The sequence below is a fragment of the Antedon mediterranea genome, chromosome 1 (genome assembly GCF_964355755.1).
Source record: "Antedon mediterranea chromosome 1, ecAntMedi1.1, whole genome shotgun sequence".
NCBI lineage: Eukaryota > Metazoa > Echinodermata > Crinoidea > Comatulida > Antedonidae > Antedon > Antedon mediterranea.
This window is the reverse complement of record NC_092670.1, coordinates 36,118,040-36,141,443: the sequence shown is the minus strand read 5'-3', so window position 1 is coordinate 36,141,443 and position 23,404 is coordinate 36,118,040. Positions and strand designations below refer to the sequence as shown.

The 23,404-nt window shown below is 35.0% G+C and overlaps 2 protein-coding genes across 2 annotated transcripts; one reads left to right on the top strand and one right to left on the bottom strand.

The window, feature by feature from the left end:
* Positions 1 to 893: 893 nt before the first annotated feature.
* On the top strand, positions 894 to 9,131 carry LOC140048684 (uncharacterized). The gene is made up of 16 exons (XM_072093485.1): positions 894 to 997; positions 1,880 to 1,989; positions 2,406 to 2,647; positions 2,958 to 3,151; positions 3,503 to 3,630; positions 3,854 to 3,995; positions 4,349 to 4,463; positions 4,558 to 4,710; positions 4,864 to 4,904; positions 5,078 to 5,220; positions 5,903 to 6,298; positions 6,424 to 6,781; positions 6,901 to 7,088; positions 7,444 to 7,853; positions 8,217 to 8,316; positions 8,756 to 9,131. Exons 2-16 carry the CDS (start codon positions 1,885 to 1,887, stop codon positions 8,855 to 8,857), a joined length of 2,817 nt encoding a protein of 938 aa, XP_071949586.1. The 5' UTR covers positions 894 to 997; positions 1,880 to 1,884; the 3' UTR covers positions 8,858 to 9,131.
* A 1,004-nt stretch (positions 9,132 to 10,135) lies between these two features.
* On the bottom strand, positions 10,136 to 21,039 carry LOC140048592 (uncharacterized). The gene is made up of 16 exons (XM_072093379.1): positions 21,015 to 21,039; positions 20,255 to 20,358; positions 19,231 to 19,472; positions 17,871 to 18,064; positions 17,297 to 17,421; positions 16,858 to 16,999; positions 16,497 to 16,611; positions 16,146 to 16,301; positions 15,225 to 15,265; positions 14,923 to 15,065; positions 13,743 to 14,138; positions 13,036 to 13,309; positions 12,649 to 12,836; positions 11,826 to 12,235; positions 11,299 to 11,401; positions 10,136 to 10,882 (listed from the first exon to the last, which is right to left on the bottom strand). The coding sequence occupies exons 2-16, from the start codon at positions 20,351 to 20,353 to the stop codon at positions 10,781 to 10,783; spliced, it is 2,730 nt and encodes a 909-aa protein (XP_071949480.1). The 5' UTR covers positions 20,354 to 20,358; positions 21,015 to 21,039; the 3' UTR covers positions 10,136 to 10,780.
* Between the last annotated feature and the right edge of the window lie 2,365 nt (positions 21,040 to 23,404).

Genomic DNA, 23,404 nt, shown 5'->3' with positions numbered 1-23,404 from the left:
TTAAGAACTTAACTTTTAAAGAGATGTACTGTATACGTTAAGTTATGAATATTATGAAATGAATATATTTTTAGTAATAAAAAAAAGCTTTTTCGGTAAAAGACTTTGTTTCATTACAAAAATGCAGTTACTGGAGTAACTGCAGTAAAATAATGTTGACATGATACCTTTGACTGTGTCAATTTTACTTTACTTGCTTTACCAACCTTGTTTTCTTTTAGAACAAACCTAACTTTACTAAACGTTTAATTTAATTTTTTATTACCAATCCTGTACTCTACCCGTTTAAACGACATTTTGATTGTAATACGAATGCAATAAATAAATAAATTATATTTTGAAGAATGTATGCATAGGCCTAAAGTTTCTTAAGTAAAATGCCAGAAAAAAAGGTTTAAAAAAATAGAATTTTTAATTCTTCCTTACCCTTAACAATTGGATAGCTGGATATGATGTTTGAGGTCCCGTAAAAAAACCCAACTGCAGTAGTGATTGTTAAATCAAGGAATAAACAATTTAACATTGTTTTTTTTTTAATTAAGGAAATAACCATACGGAAACTATTGTTTAATATTATCGTAACATTAGTTTTAACCATATTTACAGCAGAAATATCATCACGAAATACAATGGGTAATATAATTAAAAGTTTTAAGTCGACCATCTGTTTGGATTTAGGCCTATATTAAATTTTAAAACGTCAGCAAAACTGTTCTAGATAAAGTAAGGCAAGCGATTAAAAGTTCGTTATCAAATAACTTGTATATTAACGCAATAATGTAAAGTATATTCATTTTATATGAGCCGTATTAATATAATGCAATTTAATGAGAAATCCACATGTATTTTACAAAAATGTGCATCATTAACTGATGACGTAATGAAGTAAATGACAACCAAAAAGATATATAAACGCCTCTATTTGAAAGTTTCAGCATCAGATCGGCAGACGTACCATACGTCTGAAGTTTATCTAGCACAGGAGTTTAAACACAAGGTAGGAATTTTCAACTTGTTTTATATAGTAACGTGTATTACTGTAAGAAAAATATAGATAAAATACCAGTTATAGATTTTGAAATAAATATGTTTGAAACAACAAACTATTTAATTTTTTAGATAGTAGGCATACTAGTTATTTTTAGAAATAGTGATAACATATTAAGTATTATTTATATAGCTGGCTTTGTATATTCGTTGACAATATCAGAATGATTATATCTATATGCCTAATGTTTTTCAACGTACACTATAGATTTATTAAACGAAAGTTTTTTACCTAAACTTTCGTATACGTAAAGAAAAGTTCTCCTTGTGTATATAGTTTACAGTAGTATATTCAGTTGATTAGCATTTTTTTTAGAAAAATAAGTTTTGTTTTACTTCCACGAATTGTATCAGTTCCCTCAAAATGATTGCAGTTTCTCATTTGTAAGATTAGCAATAGTAACGACTCATAAAAACACACTTTCTATAGTTCCATATTTTGAATTTATATTTTCTAGAAATTTTAATTAGAATACTGTGAATAGTTTAGTTAGTTAACCTTATGTTTGATTTAATACCGTATAGAATGCAATGTTTAGATAAAAAAGCGTTATTATTAAAACACACGGAGCATAATTATCATTTAAAAAATAATCCTCTTGGCCTAGCTTTTCAAATAGTAAACGATCTTTATTAGTACGGTTTATGAAAAAGGTTTATGCAAAAAGTTTATGTAAAAACATCCAAAGAAGATTGCTAGGAGGAATATATTATTATTATTGTTTTTTTTTTCAAAGGCAATACAATTGGTAAATTACGTACTTTTCAAACTTGTTTAGTTAGATATATCGTTTTACTATTTTATTAACATGTTTTGTTTCGTTTATTTTAGCGAAAATGCAAGGTATTGTACTCTTCGCACTGGTGTTTGTTCTGGGGGCAGTAGAGGCCAGCCATTACCGTGGTGGTACCTTCAGCTATGAGAAGTTGGGTAAAAACCAAGTAAGTTTATTGCCTGCATGATTGTCTGGAGATGTGCAATGTGAACTAAAAACAATAACTGTTTTATTAGATTACAATTTTAATCTAAATCTGAATTAGAACAATCTCTATAGACATATTAATACAGTATGTTCGTATGTGCACTAAGAACGATAACATATAAATACATAGCAAACACAATGCCCCTAAAAAAACCTTTTTTTTCTTGTTGGCCAAAGGTCCTCTATTCAACATTCTTTTCAACATTACGCAATTCAGAATTATTCAATATCATCACTTACATTCTTTCTTTTGACTAATGTAACATTCTTATGTATGTTTTTTCCCCTTTTTACTCGAATCATTTAACCTCTCTCCTCATCAATTTGTCATCGAAAGGTCTGCAATTACACTTTCACCTTTTTAACTTTATCTAGATTAGAGTAAAGTGGAGGTTGGCTGCCAAAAGATCATGGGGTCTTGAGTACGAATGCAAGAACATTGGCCAAACAATGACTGGTGAATACAATGGTGTATTGAGATGTATTGACTGCGCCGGAGACAATAAGGTTGCAGGACCTTTGACCTATGATTGTGTTGGGTATAGTGAAACACAAGACTGGAGTGTTGTCGAAGGATACGCCGAATTTACCGCAGATAGACCACAATTTACACTTTTGTAAGTTCTACAGCTTTTTAAGTGTTTCATGGCGTTTATTTTATAATAATATATGATAATGATTTATTATAAATAAGCTAAGAAAAGAACACTAACCATAGACGCATATTGTTGGACATACAATGACTTAGGCGCAACGCGTGTTGACAAATCACAGCGACACGGATGATATATCACGTCGTGATCGGTCAAATCACTTGCGTTTTGCTCACGTCCTTGCGCTGCGTCCTAGTGATAACCAATCTTAATGTAAGGTATTTTGTAGAACAAACAGAAACCTTAGACGCGAAATGAATTCATTTTTTTTCAGTTATCAAGTAGAACCTGAATCCCAATGTAAAGCTGCCAGTAACTGGATTGACCTGGTAAACGCAGCCGGAAGAAGTTGCTGGAGATTGGTAACTAAAGTAGACTTAGTTAAGAAAAATCAACATTCACCCGTTGTCACTATGTTGCCTGTATTCACTGTTCGATCTGGCTGCAGAAGTGTTATTCCAATTGAAGGTAAGAACACAACATAAATTAATACTCAAATTTACCTTCATTATCCTGTTTAATTTGCATTACGTAACATTCTCTTTCATTCTTTTTTTTTATTTAGCTTCTCTTTCCGTTCCTTCATTTCACATTTTTCCATTCCCATTCCTTCACTCTCCACTTTCAATTACTCTTCCTTAATTTATTTCGCGTTTCATTCTATTACCTGTCCATTTATTTGCCTTCTTAAACCTTACATTTTCTTTCCATGCACATACATAATTATACATTCGTTTCTTGTCAAAGTTCTGAACTTACTTTGTATCAGTATATTGTATAAACAACAAATAATTACGTTGGCATTTTATTTTACTATAGCATCTGACCCAGATGGTGATATTGTACGATGTCGATGGGCGGTCGATGCCAAAAATGAATGTCCACCAAAATTCGGAAGTGACCAACATGTATGCGGAATGGCAACCGATTACGCAGTTCTTGATAAGGTAAAAACAATCCTGTAAAATTTCGTTTTTGTTTTCCTTTATTTCGGTAACACGATTTTTTTTTAGTTTTGTAGAATCCCACTCATTGGAGTGACCCTTTTTGCAACCATGAGTTTTCATGTTTAAGTTTATAATAATATAAATATAAATATAATTCGTTATGTTGGTTACTTTATTTGGATTTTGATTTTCCTCAGAACTTAAATTATATTTTTCTCAATAGGATCGATGTGAATTGGAATTCCCTAAGATGGGTATACCTGGCTGGTATGCTGCATCCATCATGGTGGAAGATTTTAAGAACAAGAAGTCAAATGAGCCACTGAGTACAATTCCATTCCAGTTCCTGTTAAACGTAACAGAACGTAAGTATTAATCAATACCAATCGATTATGATTATCAATCGATCATTGATATCCTGCCTTTGTCCTTCCCTCGAATATCAAAAACACTTTTCAATTTATAAATAAATCTACTTAATACGGGTTAGCAATAGTCAAATATAAGTTGGTATTACTGTACGTGGTCTAACGTTTCGGTTCCACAGCCATCACTAATATTAGGCGGTGAAGAATCCTCATTCTGTGCAAAGTTTATAAAGAGGCTTATCAAGTAAATGTAGTACAGTTGTATTCAGCTTGTTTTTCATTTTAAAATCTTGTTTTAATCTAATACTATACTAAGTTTAACCATACTATTAAACCATCTACACTTGCAGCCGGTAGCTGTGTAGGTCCATTGGTGCAAGGCCCAGCTTGTGATATCATCCGACCTGGTGAGAAATGGACAGGAATTGTAACAGCAAGAATTCTTCCAGCATCAGACGCCGAAACGTAAGTTTAGAAGTTTGCAAACACAAAACCAACTATTGTATTTCTATAGCGACCAATATCGTTGATATTTAAAAATGTTCTCAATTGTTTACAGTATCATTGCTATGCCAATGAGTCCCCCAGCAGGAATGAAGACTAAGATCACCACTAGCCTACCAAGAAGCGAGGCATCTATGGAACTTTCATACACAGCTGGCAGAAAAGAAGGAGTTGTCGGATTTTGCTACACCGCTCTCGATAACAACTGGTTAGTTTGTTTATCAAGACATAATTATTTTATCGCTTATAGACATTTTGGAATATATTGGTATTAGTATATCTAGGCCTATAAAATATGTTTATAATTAGATAATTAGATATAAAATCGTATGATAATATTTTTATTATTTGTTTTGTTCAGGGTACAAAGTGATCCGGTATGTGGCCGAATTATGATCTCAAGTACGTATAAATCTTTATCGAAACATATCTTTAATTCCAAATATTTTGTCATTTTGTCATATCACTACCATATTTAGGCACATCACACTTTTGTGTCAAACTAGTTTGATAGTTTAGACATAGATTTATTCGTAAACTTATTCACGCTGTATATTTTCATTATATTTCTACAGAGGATCTGCCCAAGGACAAAGAAGAAGCCGAACCCGCTCAGTTACTCATGGCTAAGTCAATTCCTAAACCAGGACAAGTCTATGGTAACAAGAAAGGAGAAACCCCAATGCCTAAGACATGGAGACTCGCTTTCAACAAGCCAGTAAGCATTATTATCTAACTATGCATGTAACTTGGGCTTGGTTCCCACTAGCGACGCAACGTAACGCAACTTAACAAAATGCCATTCCAATAATTGTATTTTCCCCCGCCTAGAAAACAAACCTGCGATGTTTGCAGCACTACCGCGTCGACGGTTCCCACTTGATTACGCAATACATCACTTTTTGCGTCAATACGTCGCTGCGTTGCGTTCTAGTGGGAACCACGTTTTAGGCTCGATTCTCAACATTAAACTGTCCGTACCATTCAGTTGGGTTTATAGTTTAAAACATTGGCTTGGTAATTGTAATAGTAATGTAATAATAGAGGCCTGTTATTTTCAGGTTGGTAGTAGTGCGCTTGTGTAATTCTTTCGGTCAGTAATTACCAAACAAGTATCTATAATAATAGTAATTCGTGTTGCATGATGGCAATGTGGGTGTGGAATTGCTAATCTATGTGTTTGTGGCTTTTATATTATTTTTCCATGAAGAATGAAGTTATGGGAAATTGTGGTTTCCTGAGGTGTGATAAAACAATCCTTCATCATCCTTAATCACCAAAGACACAAATAATTCCTCTGTTTCTCTGAAGTTCAAGGTCACTTGATTAACCAAATGTATATACTTTATATCCACTTTAATTTTAGGTCTAATAATGACGAAAACAATTTTAATTTATAGGTTGCTCGACCACGCAAACCAGCATACGCTCGACTTAAGTACCGAAAGGGAATGGACTTCAAAGAATTGGCCAAATTCAACTTTGCCGATCCTAATGAAATTAAATTTGTCGAAGGAACTGAGAGTTCAATAATTGAGTTCAAACCTCCACTAGAAAAATTCAAGGATGGTGTGCAATACTTCGTTGAGATTGACTCAGGTACAGCTATTGTCTACAAACCAGACCCATGTGGTAACGCTCCAGCAGAAAGTCCTAATCCAGGCTTGATGTACCCCTTCCAAACGGCTGAATGCAAGCCTAAACCACCACCAATGGCCATTCCAGAAGAATCTATTCCCTCACCAGATTTCGAAACCGCTAAGGAAAAAGTATGGAAAATCAAATTCAACAAAAAGGTACAGTAATAGGCCTACATTGGTTAAAATATTAATTGAACACGTCGTTGAAATACATTACATTCTTCATTCATTATTTATTTGTGCATTTACCTGCTAGTAATTTATTATTAACCGTCTTTTAGATTGTTCGACCAACCAACCGTGCATACATCTCAATTTTGGAACTTCCAAGCCAAAAGGTGTTGGCTAAATTTGACGCCTCTAAATCCAGTGATGTAGAATTCCCATCAGATGACCCAACCATCCTTCGATTCAACAAACCATCAGGCATTGAAGACGGCATGCTGTTTACTCTTCAACTGGACGGTGGCGTCGTAATGGCAGTCAATCCATCACCATGCAGAAGCGAAATGGGCTCAGCTCTTTCAGGCGGCGGAGGAGGAGGAAAGGGAGGAAAAGGAAAAGGTGGCAAAGGCGGCGGTGGCGGCGATGATCCAGGAAAGAAACCAAATCCACCAACAACATGGGGATTCAAATCACGTACGGTCTTCTAATTTGATTTACTGCATAAACTTTCGTTTTGTTTCCATCTTAATGTATCTATTTCCCTTATATTATACCATCTTTGTAATAAGTTCTGAAAACGTTTCTTCTTACAGCACCTCCACCAGAACCATACGTTGATTGTGGTGACTACAGCATGACGTTCCACGTTCCACACAAATACGTCGATGACATGGCACCAGAACTTCTCCACCTTCACGATCCAGAATGTACAGCCAAGAGCCGAAACTCTAAGTGGATGACAGTAACAACATTCTATGATGAATGCGGAACTAAATCCAAAGTAAGTGTTATCATTATGTAATATTTATTATTCTTTATTGACAACTGGGGATAACAGTGTCCAACATGGCACAAAAATAGTACAGGCGATACAAGCAAGAAAATAGCAATAACAAACTTAGATAATATTTTCACTAACTTTAAGAACTTCAAAAACAAATTTTGACAGTAATAAAGAAAGCTTCAATTGAAAATAAGACACAAGGTTATGGCAATGTATGCAGTAAATGGGCACTTCGCCGCATTTACAAAGACGTTCATCGGGTGGTGTTCACTCTTTAATAATATTTATAAACAAATCACCTGCTACTACTACAACAGTGCTATTCACCAATATTTACACTTTTTCTCTACAGCGTCTTAGTCAACAGAAGATGCGATACATCAATACCCTCAGAAGTGATCCAAAACCAATCTTCTCTGGTGCTCCCGCTACACGAAAACCACATAAGGTTGACCTTAAGTTCGTCTGTGACGTCACTGGTACTGGAGTAAACGACAACCAATTCAACTCCAACAACGGCGTTGACACCAAGAAGTTCACCAATTCTGGAGACATGCGCACCTACTTGTCCATCTACAGCGATAGGTCTTACTCCAGAGTCCTCACCAACAGATTCCCTAACGTTTCCTTCACAGATGTCTTGTACTTCGCTGGACATGCTGTCAACTCTGCCCACGAGCTTGAGATCGATAGCTGTCGCGCCTTCGCTAAAGATAAGACATGCACAAGATATGATGACCCATATGTCTTCATTGAAAATGGGTAAGTTATTTCTTTCAAAAAACTTTAACAATGATACACTAATTCCTTTGAAGATAGCGGAAATCCCATTGTAGAGTATACAGACTTGGTTTTACAGAAATATTTAAACAATGTGTGTATATGTAAATGACTGCAAGACAGGGACTTTTTAAATAAGGTACAAAGTTTTGACTTTTTACGGAAAATACGGATATGAGAAAGGTAGTTGCAACTGAAGTAGTATAGTTGCAAATTTACGCTTTATCCCAATACTCTTTAAGCAATTTCTTGAGGCTTTGATTAATAACTGATAAGAACAGACAATCAATTGTGTTTACCATTGTATATTTTGTACACATATCCATATCCATATTTTTTTTACAGTTGCCCCGTCGACCCTACCGTAAGAATCAGTGGATCCGGAAACGAGAAACGAATCAGCGTTACGTCATTTGGAATGATCCAGAAAGGATTGGACCACAATGTAAGTAATACCCTTTTACTAGATCCATATACTTTGAATACAAGTCGCCCTAATAAAATTTGCTCTTTTCAAAACTCACTCCAACATACAAGCATTTTCTTCTCACGTAATTTAATGTGTCGGTGAAATCTTTGTGTACTTTGCATGATTTAACGACGTCAGGGGGTAGGGAGCCGGCCCAGGGCTACTCTAAATTTCACAAATTGTTATGCAAAAGATAGGATATCAAATTAAGTTCATTACTTCACTTCAGTACTCCACTCCCTATTTCTAAATCCTGGATCCGCTACTGGACGTTACAGACTTGTGGTAAATGCATGCTGATTGTAGCCACTTGTTTGAGAGAGTGCTACCATACTACATTTTCCCACCTTACCACAGCGCATGATATGAACATTACATCAAACAAAATAATACTGTACTCTGGTTCCTTTGATAGGTAATTGTAAGATGTCGAATGGTCGCCTGTGATTCTAAGAACGCGGACGAATGTGCAGCAATCAAGGCCAAGGCCAGGAACTGTCCGTCAAGAAAGGGCTAGAAAAGGAGGGCTAGAAAAGAAGAGCAGACAGAGTTGATGTACCAACAAATTGATAGAAATATTATAACTTCATAATTAATAATTAACAATATCGCTATTACTATGTATTAATGATTACATTTACCGAGGAAAGACTCTGCTGACTTTGACCATGCAATATTTTAAACCGTTTAACAATTAATTTAGAAAAATATGATCTGATTTTAGACATCGGCCTAAGTGTTTGCTTAGTTGATAATTTTGAAATCAATAAATTCCGATGATATGCAAATTATGAAGATTGTATAGTATTTCTTTTATATGCGGTTGTAGTAGATAGGCAACGGATGCTCTTTACAAATAATATTACGAACCAACCCTGTGGACGTATTCACCAATCACATTTAAGGAAGGAAACATCTTTAAATTTAAACAGTCACTACCACTTTTTTGACTTGTGATTGGAGAATACGACCACTTGGACTAATATAATGTGCAATTCCTTTTGAACAATCTTCTTTAACCACTACAATAGAATAATACTAACAAGGTCATGGAGGAAATAATGGCTAAAAAACAAAAATTCTGAATATCTAGAAATGTCCCTGTAAAGTAATAGAACACCCCATGATTCGACATCATTTAACCACGCTCTTAATACAAGGGTTGATATCGTATCTTTAACTTTTGAAGGAGTGAGATAACTTATTGATCTAAATGTGACATGACAGTGTTATGCCGTGAATAATGTGAGTTGAGCCTTTAACTTTTTTAACAGTTTGCATTCAGTGTTATCAAACAAGCACCGCAATTACCTTGTAGGCTATACCATTTTTAAATGTTTTATTGCAGAGCTTATTGAAAGCGGTATTTATTCGATCTATTGCTACAGTATGCGAATAAATGTAGCTCTGCAGCTATTTTCTTTGGCTAAGTCTTAGGCCTAACGTACGCATTGTTTGCAGGTGCTAGAAGGAATGGGGTATTTGTTTATTAATACAGCGAGATCAGCTGCTACTAGTTGTTGACTGACTAACACCGTCTGTAAATGTGTTAGTACTGTTTTACAGCAAATTAACTTTCAGTCAGGATAGAATCCAGATAGGTGCAGTTTGTCTGATATCTTCGATTGAAAACCAAAGCAATATGCCTTCTTAATTCCTGTTGGTCAGAATCGTTTTGTCAGTTCTTTTCAACGATTATTGGTTTATAGACATGCGCAGAAGATATAAACACTTTATTGACTCTTTAAATACAGTTACAGACTAAAAAGACAGACAGATAAACCAATACTCAATATTGATACATCAACATTAATTTTATTTATTAGAACATGACATTTAATAATTAGGCACACTTTACAGTAAGATTATATGTTGACTAAGAAGTTGAAGATCTCGAAGAACATAATCTAAAACATGTAGATATCTAGGCTGACATACAAAAGCCCCTTCCCATACGCCTTTGAAGAAGAGGCTCTTGTATGTCATGAGAGGTTATTCAGTATCTAGCCTATATACATAACATGACATTTAGTAATTAGGCGACATTATACTTTACAGTAAGATTGGCCATAAGTAGTCCAAGAAGTTGAATATCTAAGAACATAGATATCTAAAACACGTAGATCTAGGCTGACATACAAAAGCCCCTTCCCGTACGCCTTTGAAGAAGAAGCTCTTGTATGTCATGAGAGGTTATTCAGTATCCTATATCCATAACATGACAATTAATAATTAGGTACCATTACACTAAGATTCGCCAGGAGTAGACCAAGAAGTTGAAGATCTCGAAGACCTTACAGTAATAACCTAAAACATGTAGATCTAACGTTTGTTTTAATTAATATCTAAATAATACAAAGTCACTTTTTAACCTCCTTTCTTAAGATTTGTTTGTCGATATCGTTCAATTGTTCTTGGTGCAAGCTGACGGCTTCACAGTTTATCCTTTAGCAGGTCCACATGAGCTTCTGGCTTCCTTGAGTCTATCACAGTCATCAGCGTTTCTTGCGTTACAAGCTACCATCCGACAACGTACAATTACCTGAATAGAAAAAAGAAATAGTTTTCAAACCAGTCATCAGAATCATACTGCATTGCCAACGACCGACAGAGAAGCTTTACACTAGCGAACTTCTGTTTGCAAACTCCGAGTTTGCAGCTGTTTCGACAAGGTTTTGTGATTGTCTATCACATAACTACTGTACAGTATAGTAGTTATTCTAATTTTCGAATGGACAGCGCCCAGTTAACACAACATTCTTTATACAGTGGACATCTTGGATAGGCCTATAGGTTGTGTAGACGAGGCCTAACAATATGGTAGGCCTACCATTATCAACCTAAGAATTCCCACAACCTAAACATTCAAGCAATTACTTTGTTAAACATCTATACTGAGTCCCATACTCCCTTTCCAACATGTTTAAGTTGTTCTCAATGTAATACTAAACTACTTACATCATGATCGAGCCCCTTTCCAATGATAGCAAACGCTGAGATACTGAATCGAAGTTCGGAATCAGTCGAGTCAAGGAACCTCACAGTTGAATCAACTGGACAGCTAAAATATATAAAAAAAATACTTACTAATACATCTAAGTGTTTAGCAGAAACAACAGTGTAATAATCTTACTATCAAACTTTATTTGATGTGAACGTGCCCATATATAGACATGATTACATCATATCACCACCATATTTGGGTACATCAAACTTGTTGATAGTGTAGACAGAGCTTTAGCTAGCTCTTAGTTCAGGTGGTATGTCAATTTGTCAAAGACTAGGACGTCTACCTATGTCAACTCCAGCGTTGTGGAATTATCAATCGAAATGTGTGTTACTTTGAAATCTTCAAAGAACCAACAAGCCTTTTCAGTTATCTTAAATGTTGCCATTTTCTGTTTTACGTAAATTATGTAGTACAGCGCATTGAGAGCCTGCTTATAATAATGCGCTATTATATGAGAATTAACTATTATTATTACCCCTTTTCAATGAAGACGTAGGGCTCATCGTCATCGGTACACGTTTTATCTTTAGCCACTGCCCGGCAGCTTTCAATCTCTAAACGGTTTGTAGAGTCGTCTGCGTTTGCACCAAAGTACAAAACATCACTGAAGCTTACATTAGGAAACTTTAATTCTGTCTTCTTCGAAAAGGTTTTGTCCGTGTACAATGCTAAGTAAGTTTTCATGTTGGTACTGCCTGAAAACTTTCTTCCCTCCACGCCATTGTTGGAGTTGTATCGTGGAGTGTTTACTCCGGTACCTTTAACGTCACAGATAAAACGTATATCGACTTCGTGGACTTTTCGTGTGGCTGACGCACCGGCGAAAACAGGTTCTGGTGTGCTGCGCAGAGTGTTCATATAACGCATGGAATTCGGTCCCAATCTCTGAAGAAAGCAACATACAATACAAGTTTATAGCGCTTAGACATCAGTAAAACATTGGATTTATTGGAAAGATTTATCTGAGATAGAATCAGAAGAAAGATACTATAGACAAACTTCCTCAGAAGATAAGGACGATTGAATAAAGTGGCGAAGAATACAAGATGAGTTCCATACGCCTTTGAAGAAGACTTTAGCGTATGTCAGGAGAGGACGAGGATATACAGTATCACATAATGTGATGAAGGTTGCTGTCAGGACGCATACTGCATGCTTGCATGATGCTTATCATTGCAAAATATTGATACCGCTTGTGTATTGGGTGGAATTACTGTGTAACTGTTCGGATTGGTTTATGGAGTTACTTATGGTTACTTTGCAAAAGATTAGTCTGAATAAAATGTATGGAGGCCTACCTTAGATTTGGTTGCACACTCATCGTAGAATGTTTTAACAATCAAATAATCTTTATCAAAGTTCTTGGCTGTACATCGTTTGTCATGTAGGTGGAGTAAGGTTGGTTCAATCTTACTAACATATTTGTGTGGTACAAAGAAAGTCATACTATTCTCATCGCAAGATGAAAACGGCTTCAGAGGAGGTGCTAGTAAATTAAAAATAATTTCAACAAGGATTATCAATAATGTTCATCAAACTACGCATTTGTAATTACATTTAGTAAAAGAATGTAAGCCTACAAGTAGTATTGCAATTTTTTAAAGTTTATTAGCGTTGAAACATTATTCTAAGTAAAGCATTGTCATCGAAAAAAAATTGAAGATCACAGTTAGCTCAGTACTTACGGGACAAGAAGTTATAATTCGCCATGACATTGTCATTGACTTTAGGATCGCCTTTGCAGTTTGATGTCTTAGCGGCCACTGCAATGCCTTTTCCAATAGAAAGCGAATACTGTTTATCATCCTCCATTTCAAAAGTTGGAGTGTAGCGCAGCACCGTTTGGTCATCATCAGGGAACACCACCTGGGATGGGTCACTTACGTCAAAACTAGCTGCCTCGACATTTCCATCTACCATTATGATCTTAATAAATGCAGGCTTTGATGGACGTTTTATCTGTAAGAAATGACCTTAACATTGAACGGATCGAACCGAACTGAAACAGTTCCACCTGGTTCTTAAAGGGATATGATACACCATAGCATTTAAAATTAGGTATCACTGAACAAATTAGATCCACTTTTAAAGTCAAAAAGTTTGTCAAATCATGAATTTAATTTATTTTTTAAAGCTATTCTTTTGGAAAGTAGTTTCAATCCTAAGTACAGTTTATTTATTCATTTTACTTTTTACTAAATAAAAAATGTACCAACAACAGTCTAAAGAAGACACTATATATAATTGCTATGGTGTGGTTTGGCTCAAGTATTTGTTGTTTTTATCTATATAGGCCGATTTAATTGATTTTTAATCGTGTAACTGCTCATTCACCTAAAACGTTGATTCAATGACAGTTCTATATAATGTATAGACAATATAAAAACTAAACCTTTTTGCTGAACTTGATTTGCCAAGGCTTCCCAGTGGCCATTGGCTGACCTTCAGCAGGTATAGACTCGGCTGGCAATATTTTCGGCGGAGGTATAGATTTACACTTCTCGGTTTCGAAGCCGTACATCGAAACCGGATTCTCATTTTCTGCAGGTGCGTTGCCGCAGAGATCTTTCTTATAGACAACAGCTGTACCAGCATCAACCTCGATCATAAAGTTTGCACCATCTTTGAGTTTGTTTAACGGTGGTTTAAACTCTAAAACAGCACTCTTTTCTCCGTCAACAAATGCAACTTCTTCTGGGTCAGCAACGTTGAATGTTGCAAGTTGTTGAAGGCCTTTTTTACCGGATGCTTTAATTCGAATAAATGCTTCTGTTTTTGGTCTATCAAACTGTATGGAAATTTAATTCATTAACAAAAGAAGAAGTTGTATACTGTATTATTAATGCTCAATCACTAAGCACACCATGACAGTTAATAAAAAGAGTAAAAAGTTTAGAATATTTTGGTTGTAATACTGCGATGGCGCTAGTTACATTCCGTTATGCGTGAGTAATTTATGAATGACGTAATGCATAAACGGGCATAAATAGAGAGGAAGATCTGTACACGTCATTTGTGAATACTGGGGAGTCTGGTAATAATCCAGATATGTTGTAAATAAAAGTACGAATGAAGTTAGCTGATTGTCGTTTGTTTTGTACTTGTCGTCAGAAGAGTATTGTCTGTGTGTTCTGTCGATGTGTTTTGTTTAGATATTGTGTAAATATATATTGTGTGCTACATTATGGTACAACTATAATCAGGATATCTTGCGATCTCTTCAGGTATTCTACAATAATGGGTTAAGAATGTTATTGCAATGGCCTCGACATTGTAGTGCAAGCCTCATGTTTACGGAATATAGAATTTCCTTCTTTTTATGATTTTTATAATTCAAGTAAGAATATAGAAAATAGACAACGTCTTATATAAATCAAAGATACTCTCTAGGTGTAATGCCATCCTGAGATGAGGTATAGTAATTAGTACAGTTTTAATTCTTTTTTTTTATTGATGTATACGTAGGCCTAATTTTATCTTTTATGGACCAGAGATTCCGAAATAAAAGATTGAATGAATAAATATCTGAGTTTAATAACCCAAAACATTTATAAACAAATTGATACTCTTACCGGTTTTGAGAAAGTCAATCGCCATGTCTTCGGGATTCCTTGGCCAGGTTTATTTGAGAATTTTGCACCTGGAGCTGGAATTGATAATGCGGGAACTAGAGCAGGAGGTTCATTATCGATTGGTTCTGTAGTCACTTCATCACCTAAAAAATACAATAAAAACAATTGAATTCGGACTGTTATTCAGTTAGTTACTATCAATTATTGTAAGACAAGAAAAGTTTCACTATCATCGAATAGTGAAATCGATTATAGGACCGAAAGAAAATTATTATCGATTAACACAATTGCATAAGACTTACTAGATATGAGTAACTTGCTGCATACTGGATCACCTTGAACCCTGCAAAGAGAAAAGATAATTGAACATACCAACAATGAATGTAGATCTTGAATTGTTTTTTTCTCTTGCAGGCCTAGTAATTTGCCCGGGTAAGTTGGTTATCTATCCACCAAAGTACAGAAAGCGGTAATTTGGTTCACGAAGCCAACTTCACGTGTCAATTAGCTAAGCCTAACTGAGCCACTTAGTATGTGCACGTTCACTCATTTTTAGACGCGGACAAGGCGACTCTACAGCTCACTATGTCGGTCGGTTGGTCGGATGTTCGGATGGTCGGTCGGTAAAAACTAACTTAAATTTGCAGGCATGTATATGGCATTGTTTTGCAAGAAACAAACATTTGGTTTAAACATTGACTCTCTACCAGTTGAATTTAGTTCTTATGTGTTATCTAGTTCTTTTTAGTTTAATGTAATTTATACCAGTTTAATCTAGTTCATACCAGTTTAACCTAACTACTGCCAGTTGAATTTAGTTCTTATGTGTTATCTAGTTCTTATTAGTTTAATCTAATTTATACCAGTTTAATCTAGTTCATACCAGTTTAACCTAACTACTGCCAGTTGAATTTAGTTCTTATGTGTTATCTAGTTCTTATTAGTTTAATCTAATGTATACCAGTTTAATCTAGTTCATACCAGTTTAACCTAACTACTGCCAGTTGAATTTAGTTCTTATGTGTTATCTAGTTCTTATTAGTTTAATCTAATTTATACCAGTTTAATCTAGTTCATACCAGTTTAACCTAACTACTGCCAGTTGAATTTAGTTCTTATGTGTTATCTAGTTCTTATTAGTTTAATCTAATTTATACCAGTTTAATCTAGTTCATACCAGTTTAACCTAACTACTGCCAGTTGAATTTAGTTCTTATTCTTACCAGTTGTTATCAAGAGCGGTATAGCAGAATGCTAAGACCCCGGATGCCTCTTCTGGTACAGTGTACGTCAATGTAGCAGACGCCGTAGGTGCTGGTAAAGTTGTCAGAACTTCAAATGTCATACCAGTTGGTGGACTCATCAGCAAAGCTATGATGCTGCCAAACAAACAAAAATAACATCATACGTATTATGTGGCATTGCCGGATTCACGGATTCATTCAGCTTCTGATGAGACGTTGGCAATGCGACGGATTTACTTATTTGCGCGCGTTTGTCGTTGCAACTTAATTGATAACTTACTTATGTGTGTGGGTCGATAGAACTTACTTAGTGGGATAGTTGCAACTTACTTAGTTCCTTCTGACTTTGAAGGAAGGCTAGCTGAAATGTCTCCGCTCCATTGCTGTCCAGGCTTTAAAACTTCACACTCAGGACCAATCAGAGAAGGGCCCACGCAGCTTCCAGCTACATGAATAAGAAAACAAAATGGAGTCGATGAATACATGTATAAGAACTATCAAAATTTCATATATTTTATGATACGATATGATATTTTGTGAATATATAATACAGAATTGTAAAAATGGAAGCAGAGGATATAGAAATAGTGGCATGAATTTGAATAAAAGAAGATCATTTTCAGTCTTTAAATCATCGTTTTTAAAATCTTCTAACATTACACCATTTTGTTTGAAATCTTTTCTTACGTACGTTCTGTTACGTTCAGGAGGAATTGAAATGGAATAGAGCTGAGAGGTTCGGTCAAGTCATCTTTCTTGAAATCTTCAACCATTATTGATGCGCCATACCAGCCTGGAGAATCTAAACTTGGGATTGTGAGCTCACATTTTTCCTAAACGTAAGTACAGAATTAAGCAATAACATATACTTATATATTGGCATACCATACGGCTCGACTTTATACTTTTTAAAATACGCACAAGTGTATTTTATGGCAAGTCTGAATGCCACTTAAGTCTGTAGTACGATACTGATTGCAATTGTCCTTCTGTAAAGCCTCATTCATATTGCATGGAATTGTTTCGGTCAAACTAACCGGCTACATGCTCTATCTAGTTTAACTTGACACCAGCCTTTTCGTCTCTGAATACCCAATATAAGGTTTTCATTAAGCCCTTGTCTGACTAACCTCATCCAGTAGAGTCTTGCTTGTAGCTTGACCACAAACGCTCTTACCGCCTACTGGAAGGGGACATTCGCCGTCCTCTAATCTAGCCCATCGACATCGAACAGTATCACCGTCTGCATCAGAGGCTAAACATCAACGCAAATAGACACATTATTATTAGCTTCAATGCGAAGACCAATTTAATTGGTACTTCCGTTGCACTGTAGCGGCCTACTGTATTTTTTGTATTTATTAATTTTTTTTATACCGTACTGGGAAGACAGTTCAGTAGTAAACTACGTTTCTCACACAGTGCCCAGTGTGTGTGAGTGACGTGACAGTGGCTGTGTGTACTAGTACTAGTAACCTCCTTCTCATTTCGAAAGATGTACTAGGCACTTTAACGTGCATATGAGCCAGATGTGTACACTGGACCTACGTGTTTTAGTCTATATCCGAGAAGACTCGTTCCACCACCAGAGCAATGGAGCGAGTAAGCCTCGAATCTTTGCCGATGTTATGGCTACGTAATTATTTTGGAACCAAGCTTTGCGTATGGTTCTTTCTATAATAGGTTCTTTAGTTTTAAAATTACCTTCAATAGGTATCACAGTTTTGCATCCAGCTCTTACTGTATAAACGGGCAACATGGTCACAACGGGTGAGTGCTTGTTGTCTTTTGTAAGATCTACTTTGGTAACAAGTCGCCAGCACAGTCTTCGTCCGTAGTTTACTAAATCAATCCAATTACTTGAATACTGACACTGTTTAATCGGCTCGATTTGATAGCTTAAAAAAGACATATATAGTATTGTATACACTATCAAACTAAATAATATGGTAGTGATATCCTTAAATATGGTAGTGATATGACATCATCAAATCCATATAATTATGCGCACATCACCCTTTTTGTCACCTAAAGTTTTATAGTGTAGACATGAAACCGTATGAATAGGATGCTAATGTCTAAAATCAATAAAAAGATACGTTGACGAACTAATAAGAGGCTATTATGAAGTTTGGAACATTCTGTGGTTTGCTATTATATTATTGGCTAATAGTTTAGTTACGTAACAATCTAACTGATCCTGATTGGTTGTTTACTTACGTAACAATCTAACTTGATCCTGATTGGTTTTTAGTCGCGTGGATGCGACTCTATAGTTCACTATGTCGGTCGGTCTGTCGGTCTGTCGGTCTGTCTGTCGGTCTGTCGGTCTGTCTGTCGGTCCGGTATCACTATGCGTTTTATCGCTTTCTGACCTTATCTTGATATCAGTTTAATCTAGCTAAGTCAATTTTTCACAGTATATTCCTTATGGCCAGGAATCGATGTGGTTATGTTTTCACGGTGCGCAATAAAAAATTACGCGGTCTACGCACGATTTAATGAAATCACGTTTGTAATCATATCTTCACAACCATGAATCACAATTAAATAAAATTTGGTACTCATAAATTTCAGGGCATAAATCATCATATGGCAATACAATTACGTGCGTAGCGCATGTAACGCATGCGTACGCGCACTTAAAATTTTCAAAATTTATTTTCGATGAAATAAGAGTACGTTTCAGGCAATTTTAAGCGTTTACAAAATTGCCATGAGTGCGCAGATTTTTGCGCGCGCACTGCGCGTTAAATGTTATTGCCAACTCTTTTTGCCCGATTTCTGTTTTCTTGACTTACTTTTCAACTCGAAATTACGTTATACGAGCACGTCAAAAGTGACAGGCTACGCACGTGTAAATTAAAAAAATATAACTGATTTTAAACATTTCAACATTTTTAAACATGTTCAGTAATTTCGGTCAGTTGGTAGGTTGGTCGGTCGGTAAACACTAAGCACGCGACTGCAGCCATCTATATGGCCTTGTTTATTTACGTAACAATCTTGGTTGTTTACTTACTTATCTAGCAATGTAACTGATCCTGATTGGTTGTTCACTTACATTAGTTTGAACTTTGAACGATCTGCGGTGTATGTCGTGGATCCTTCTACGATACTCCAGTTCTGATCTTCGCTGAAGCTTATACAATCATACTCGAGCGGGCCGTCGACTAACTGGTTAGCCTCGCAGTCGACACATCGTAACATGCCATTGTATTCGCCTTCAAGGTGTTCTCCGGCGTAGTTGCATTCGTACTCAGGACCCCATGAACGTTTTGCAGCAAGTCTCCATCGAACCATTAACTAATAATATAAAAATATAATTAATAACTGTATTAAAATATATTAGGATGACAATGTTTAAAATCAATAGAAGATACATTGACGAACTATGAGGCGATATATTTTGAACAATCTGGGGTTTATGTTATTGGCTAATAGTTTAGTTACGAATAACTGTATTAAAATTGTAGTGCGATATACGTCTGTAATTGTTCCAACTCTCGTAGGCATATTTTTGTAATGAAAGTCATTTTGGAAACTAAATCTTTGACCAACGATCGAGTGGTGAAAAGAGCAAAAAGACAGAACACCATTTTTTTTTAAATTATAAAAGCGAGGCGTTTATTCCAAATAAAATGTGTAAATAGACTGTAACACGTCTTTACAGCTTTTTACAGAAACTTGCTTTATGTGTTCCGCAGTAAATCAGAAACTAGCTTTCTGAGTTTCACAGTAAATCAGAAACTAGCTTTCTGTGTTCCACGTTAAATGAAAAACTAGCTTTCTGTGTTCCGCGGTAAATCAGAAACTTGCTTTCTGTGTTTCGCGGCAAATAAGAAACTTGATTTCTGTGTTCCGCGGTAAATCAGAAACTTCCTTTCTGTGTTTCGCGGCAAATCAGAAATTTGATTTCTGTGTTCCGCGGTAAATCTATTCTGGCAAAAAAAAGCATGAAAAAGGTGTATATTGTAATTTTATTGTTATTATAGGCTTAAATTGCTTAAAACCTGTGTTTCAGCAGACTATAAAAATATAATAAGTGGAGATTAAGTGTTATTTTGTTTTAATATTAAACTACTCACTTCTGATTCACTTATCTTTTCATAATTGAAGGATCCACCTCGGTAATGAGAGCCTGTGACTACTGCTACTAGCAGCGACAACAATATGAAAATACGCATTGTTTCTGAAGAAAAAATGACAATTGTTAGCCGTTGTTAGTGGCGTGCAACGCTTAAGTGTTGGTCAGTTGATCGGTGTTCGGTAAACACAACATGAGCACGCGACTGCAGCCATGTATATGGCCTTGTTTTATGTGCTCAAATAAAAATCAAAGAAATGCAAAATATGTTTATATGGCCTCTATTATATAAACATCTATTATTTGAAAATTAATAACGATAAAACATTGAAAGTACAGTAAGAAAGAGACGAGGTAATAAAAGCTCAGTACTTTTCCCTGCATCTCCACTACAATATTTTCCCAGTATCGTAGTCATATTTGGTAAAACAGCTTCTAATTTGCATCACATGTGATACATGTATCATTTAAGACTATGTTACGGGTTAGGTTATGGTATAATATGAAATTTAAGAGATACATTTAAACACGTGTGATGTTGTATTCCTATTATACTGGAGATAATCCAGATACAATACAGTACCTAGAATTGAATGAACCATGAAGGTAATTTTCGTTGTTTGTAGATCACATGTAAACTTTTATATTTTTTATCAGAAGTGGTATTTAAAAACATTACCATTATTCTGTATTTAACAACTAAAAGAATACTTACAGTTTGAATGATAACAGAAGATACACTTTACAAACTTTGTACTTACCGTTTAGCAGGAGTGCCCGCCAAAGATGACCATGTCAAGTGAAGGGGAGACGCGCATCATCCACTATTTATACCCCCATTCTTTGGCCTAAAGCGGCTTGATGATGGAAGTTTAACGATCACGTTATGCTCCTTTACAGGTAGATATAATGGATTAGTGTTATTACATTTTATTGGAAACGTACCTTTTAATATATCCAATGGACTTATGGGTATTCCCAGGTGTAATTGTTGGCTATTGTTTCTTGTGGATATTACCGACAAAAAAGCACAACTTGCATTTAATTTTGATTAACACATTTTAAAATACGTTGGATATTAGTTATTCTATTGTGGTTTTCATTATTAAACATATTTTTATTATTATTTTTTTAATATTATTATTTTGTTCTATAATTTCCAAAGTTAAAAAATTAATGTATATTTTTTTCAGGCAAGATAGTGAATGTAGTCTCACTCATCTTTGATAATAAATTATCGATATGTAGGGCCTAATGTTCAAAATGACGCGATGATTTTATTTTTTTTAATGTATTATTATTATATTTTTGTTTTGCTCATTATTATTATTATTATTATTATTATTATATCAAATACGATACTAATTATTTATGTTTTATTACGTACAATATTTCCAAAATTAAAATATTAATTTCTTGGAAGAGTGAGTCTCAACTCGATTGTATACGAAATGACACGATGATTTAATAATAAATTCATTTTATTTGTTTTGCTTTGCTTTAGTTGTTTTATTAATATGATACTAATTATTTATATTTCCAAATTAAGAAATTTATTTGTGTATATAAATTTCTCATGCGGAAAGGATAATTTTGACGTAGTTATTAGGCCTACATATTGTGGTTTGATTTTAAATTAGTAATAAACGTCGCTTATTTCACTTTAAAAGTTTGACGATATCGTTTCTTGGCTGGGATACTTAATTATTTCATTGTCGACAATCTGTTTAATGAATGAAAATTATTGAAAACTGACAATTGATTTTTGCAGTATTTTATTATATTATTGCATCGTTAACAGTGTGTTGTTTGTTTGATAATTTCTAAAAATATCTAAAAATATCATACATTTGCCGCCTATAATGAGAGCTACTTATTATTATATCAAGCATGTTGAAATGTAATTATTTTTGCACGTTGTCCTTGGTAGGCCCATTTCTGTAAATGACAGGATAAAGTATTGACTAGCATTTAATGATCAATGCTCGTAAAGTTATTGCTGAATAAGCATAACGCGATGATTCGTGTATCGGCTTAATGATGATAAATGTGTAGACCTATACTGTTAAATTGCGTTTAAATGCTTGAAATTTTAGAGCACACCCATTTCATAGTATTGAATCGCGTTTAAAACGCTGGAAATGTTAGTGTAGGCCTACACTGACCGTTTCGTAGTATTAAACCGCGTTTAAAACGCTTGAGATTTAAGAGTGAACCCGTTTATAGTAGGCCTATTGAATCGCGTTTAAAACGCTGGAAATTTTAGAGTACACCCGTTTCATAGTATTGAACCGCGTTTAAAACGCTTGAGACTTGAGAGTAAACCCGTTTCATAGTATTAAATCGCGTTTAAAACGCTTGAGACTTGAGAGTACACCCGTTTCGTAGTATTGAATCGCGTTTAAAACGCTTGAAACTTGAGAGTACACCCGTTTCATAGTATTGAATCACGTTTAAAACGCTCGAGACTTGAGAGTAAACCCGTTTCATAGTAAGCCTATTATATATTAGTGAATTAGAACCATAGTGTTATTTTACACAATTGTGATTTTTCATCAAAGATTCGTGAATTACAACCCTGGTGCTAGGTCAGGATTGAACCCAGGACCTGGGATTGGAAGGCAAGCATGCCACACCACCAAGCTACAGCTCCTCTCCAATATTCAAACCGTTCTCATTCCTTTATTATAAACTTCATTTACACATGACAATTAAATTCTGTTTAGGAATTTTTATTCGATTTATTGTTTATTCTCTATGAATTATAATGTCAATATCATCATTGGACGTGTGACATATTTAGGCGCGGCCTTCGGAATTATTCTTTATAATAATATGTGGCAATCGATTGGTCATAGATTTAAAAAAATGAGATGGCCTATTCGTCAATGACAATTGTAGGCTAATTTGAATACTTTAGGTCTATAAACCCACACCCTTTGGGACGAAGTGAAATTACCAGCATAATACGCTCGAATCGTACGTAGGCCTATATAGTATTGGACATTTAGTATTTATGCCTACACTAGTAAAAAAAAAAGCAGCATTGGAAGCACCTAATTGGCTCACTTTTATTAATGATGATTACTCAAATACTGTAGTAAAAATAAATAAATATAAATACATTTTTTGTGTTTTTTTTTTTTTCGCG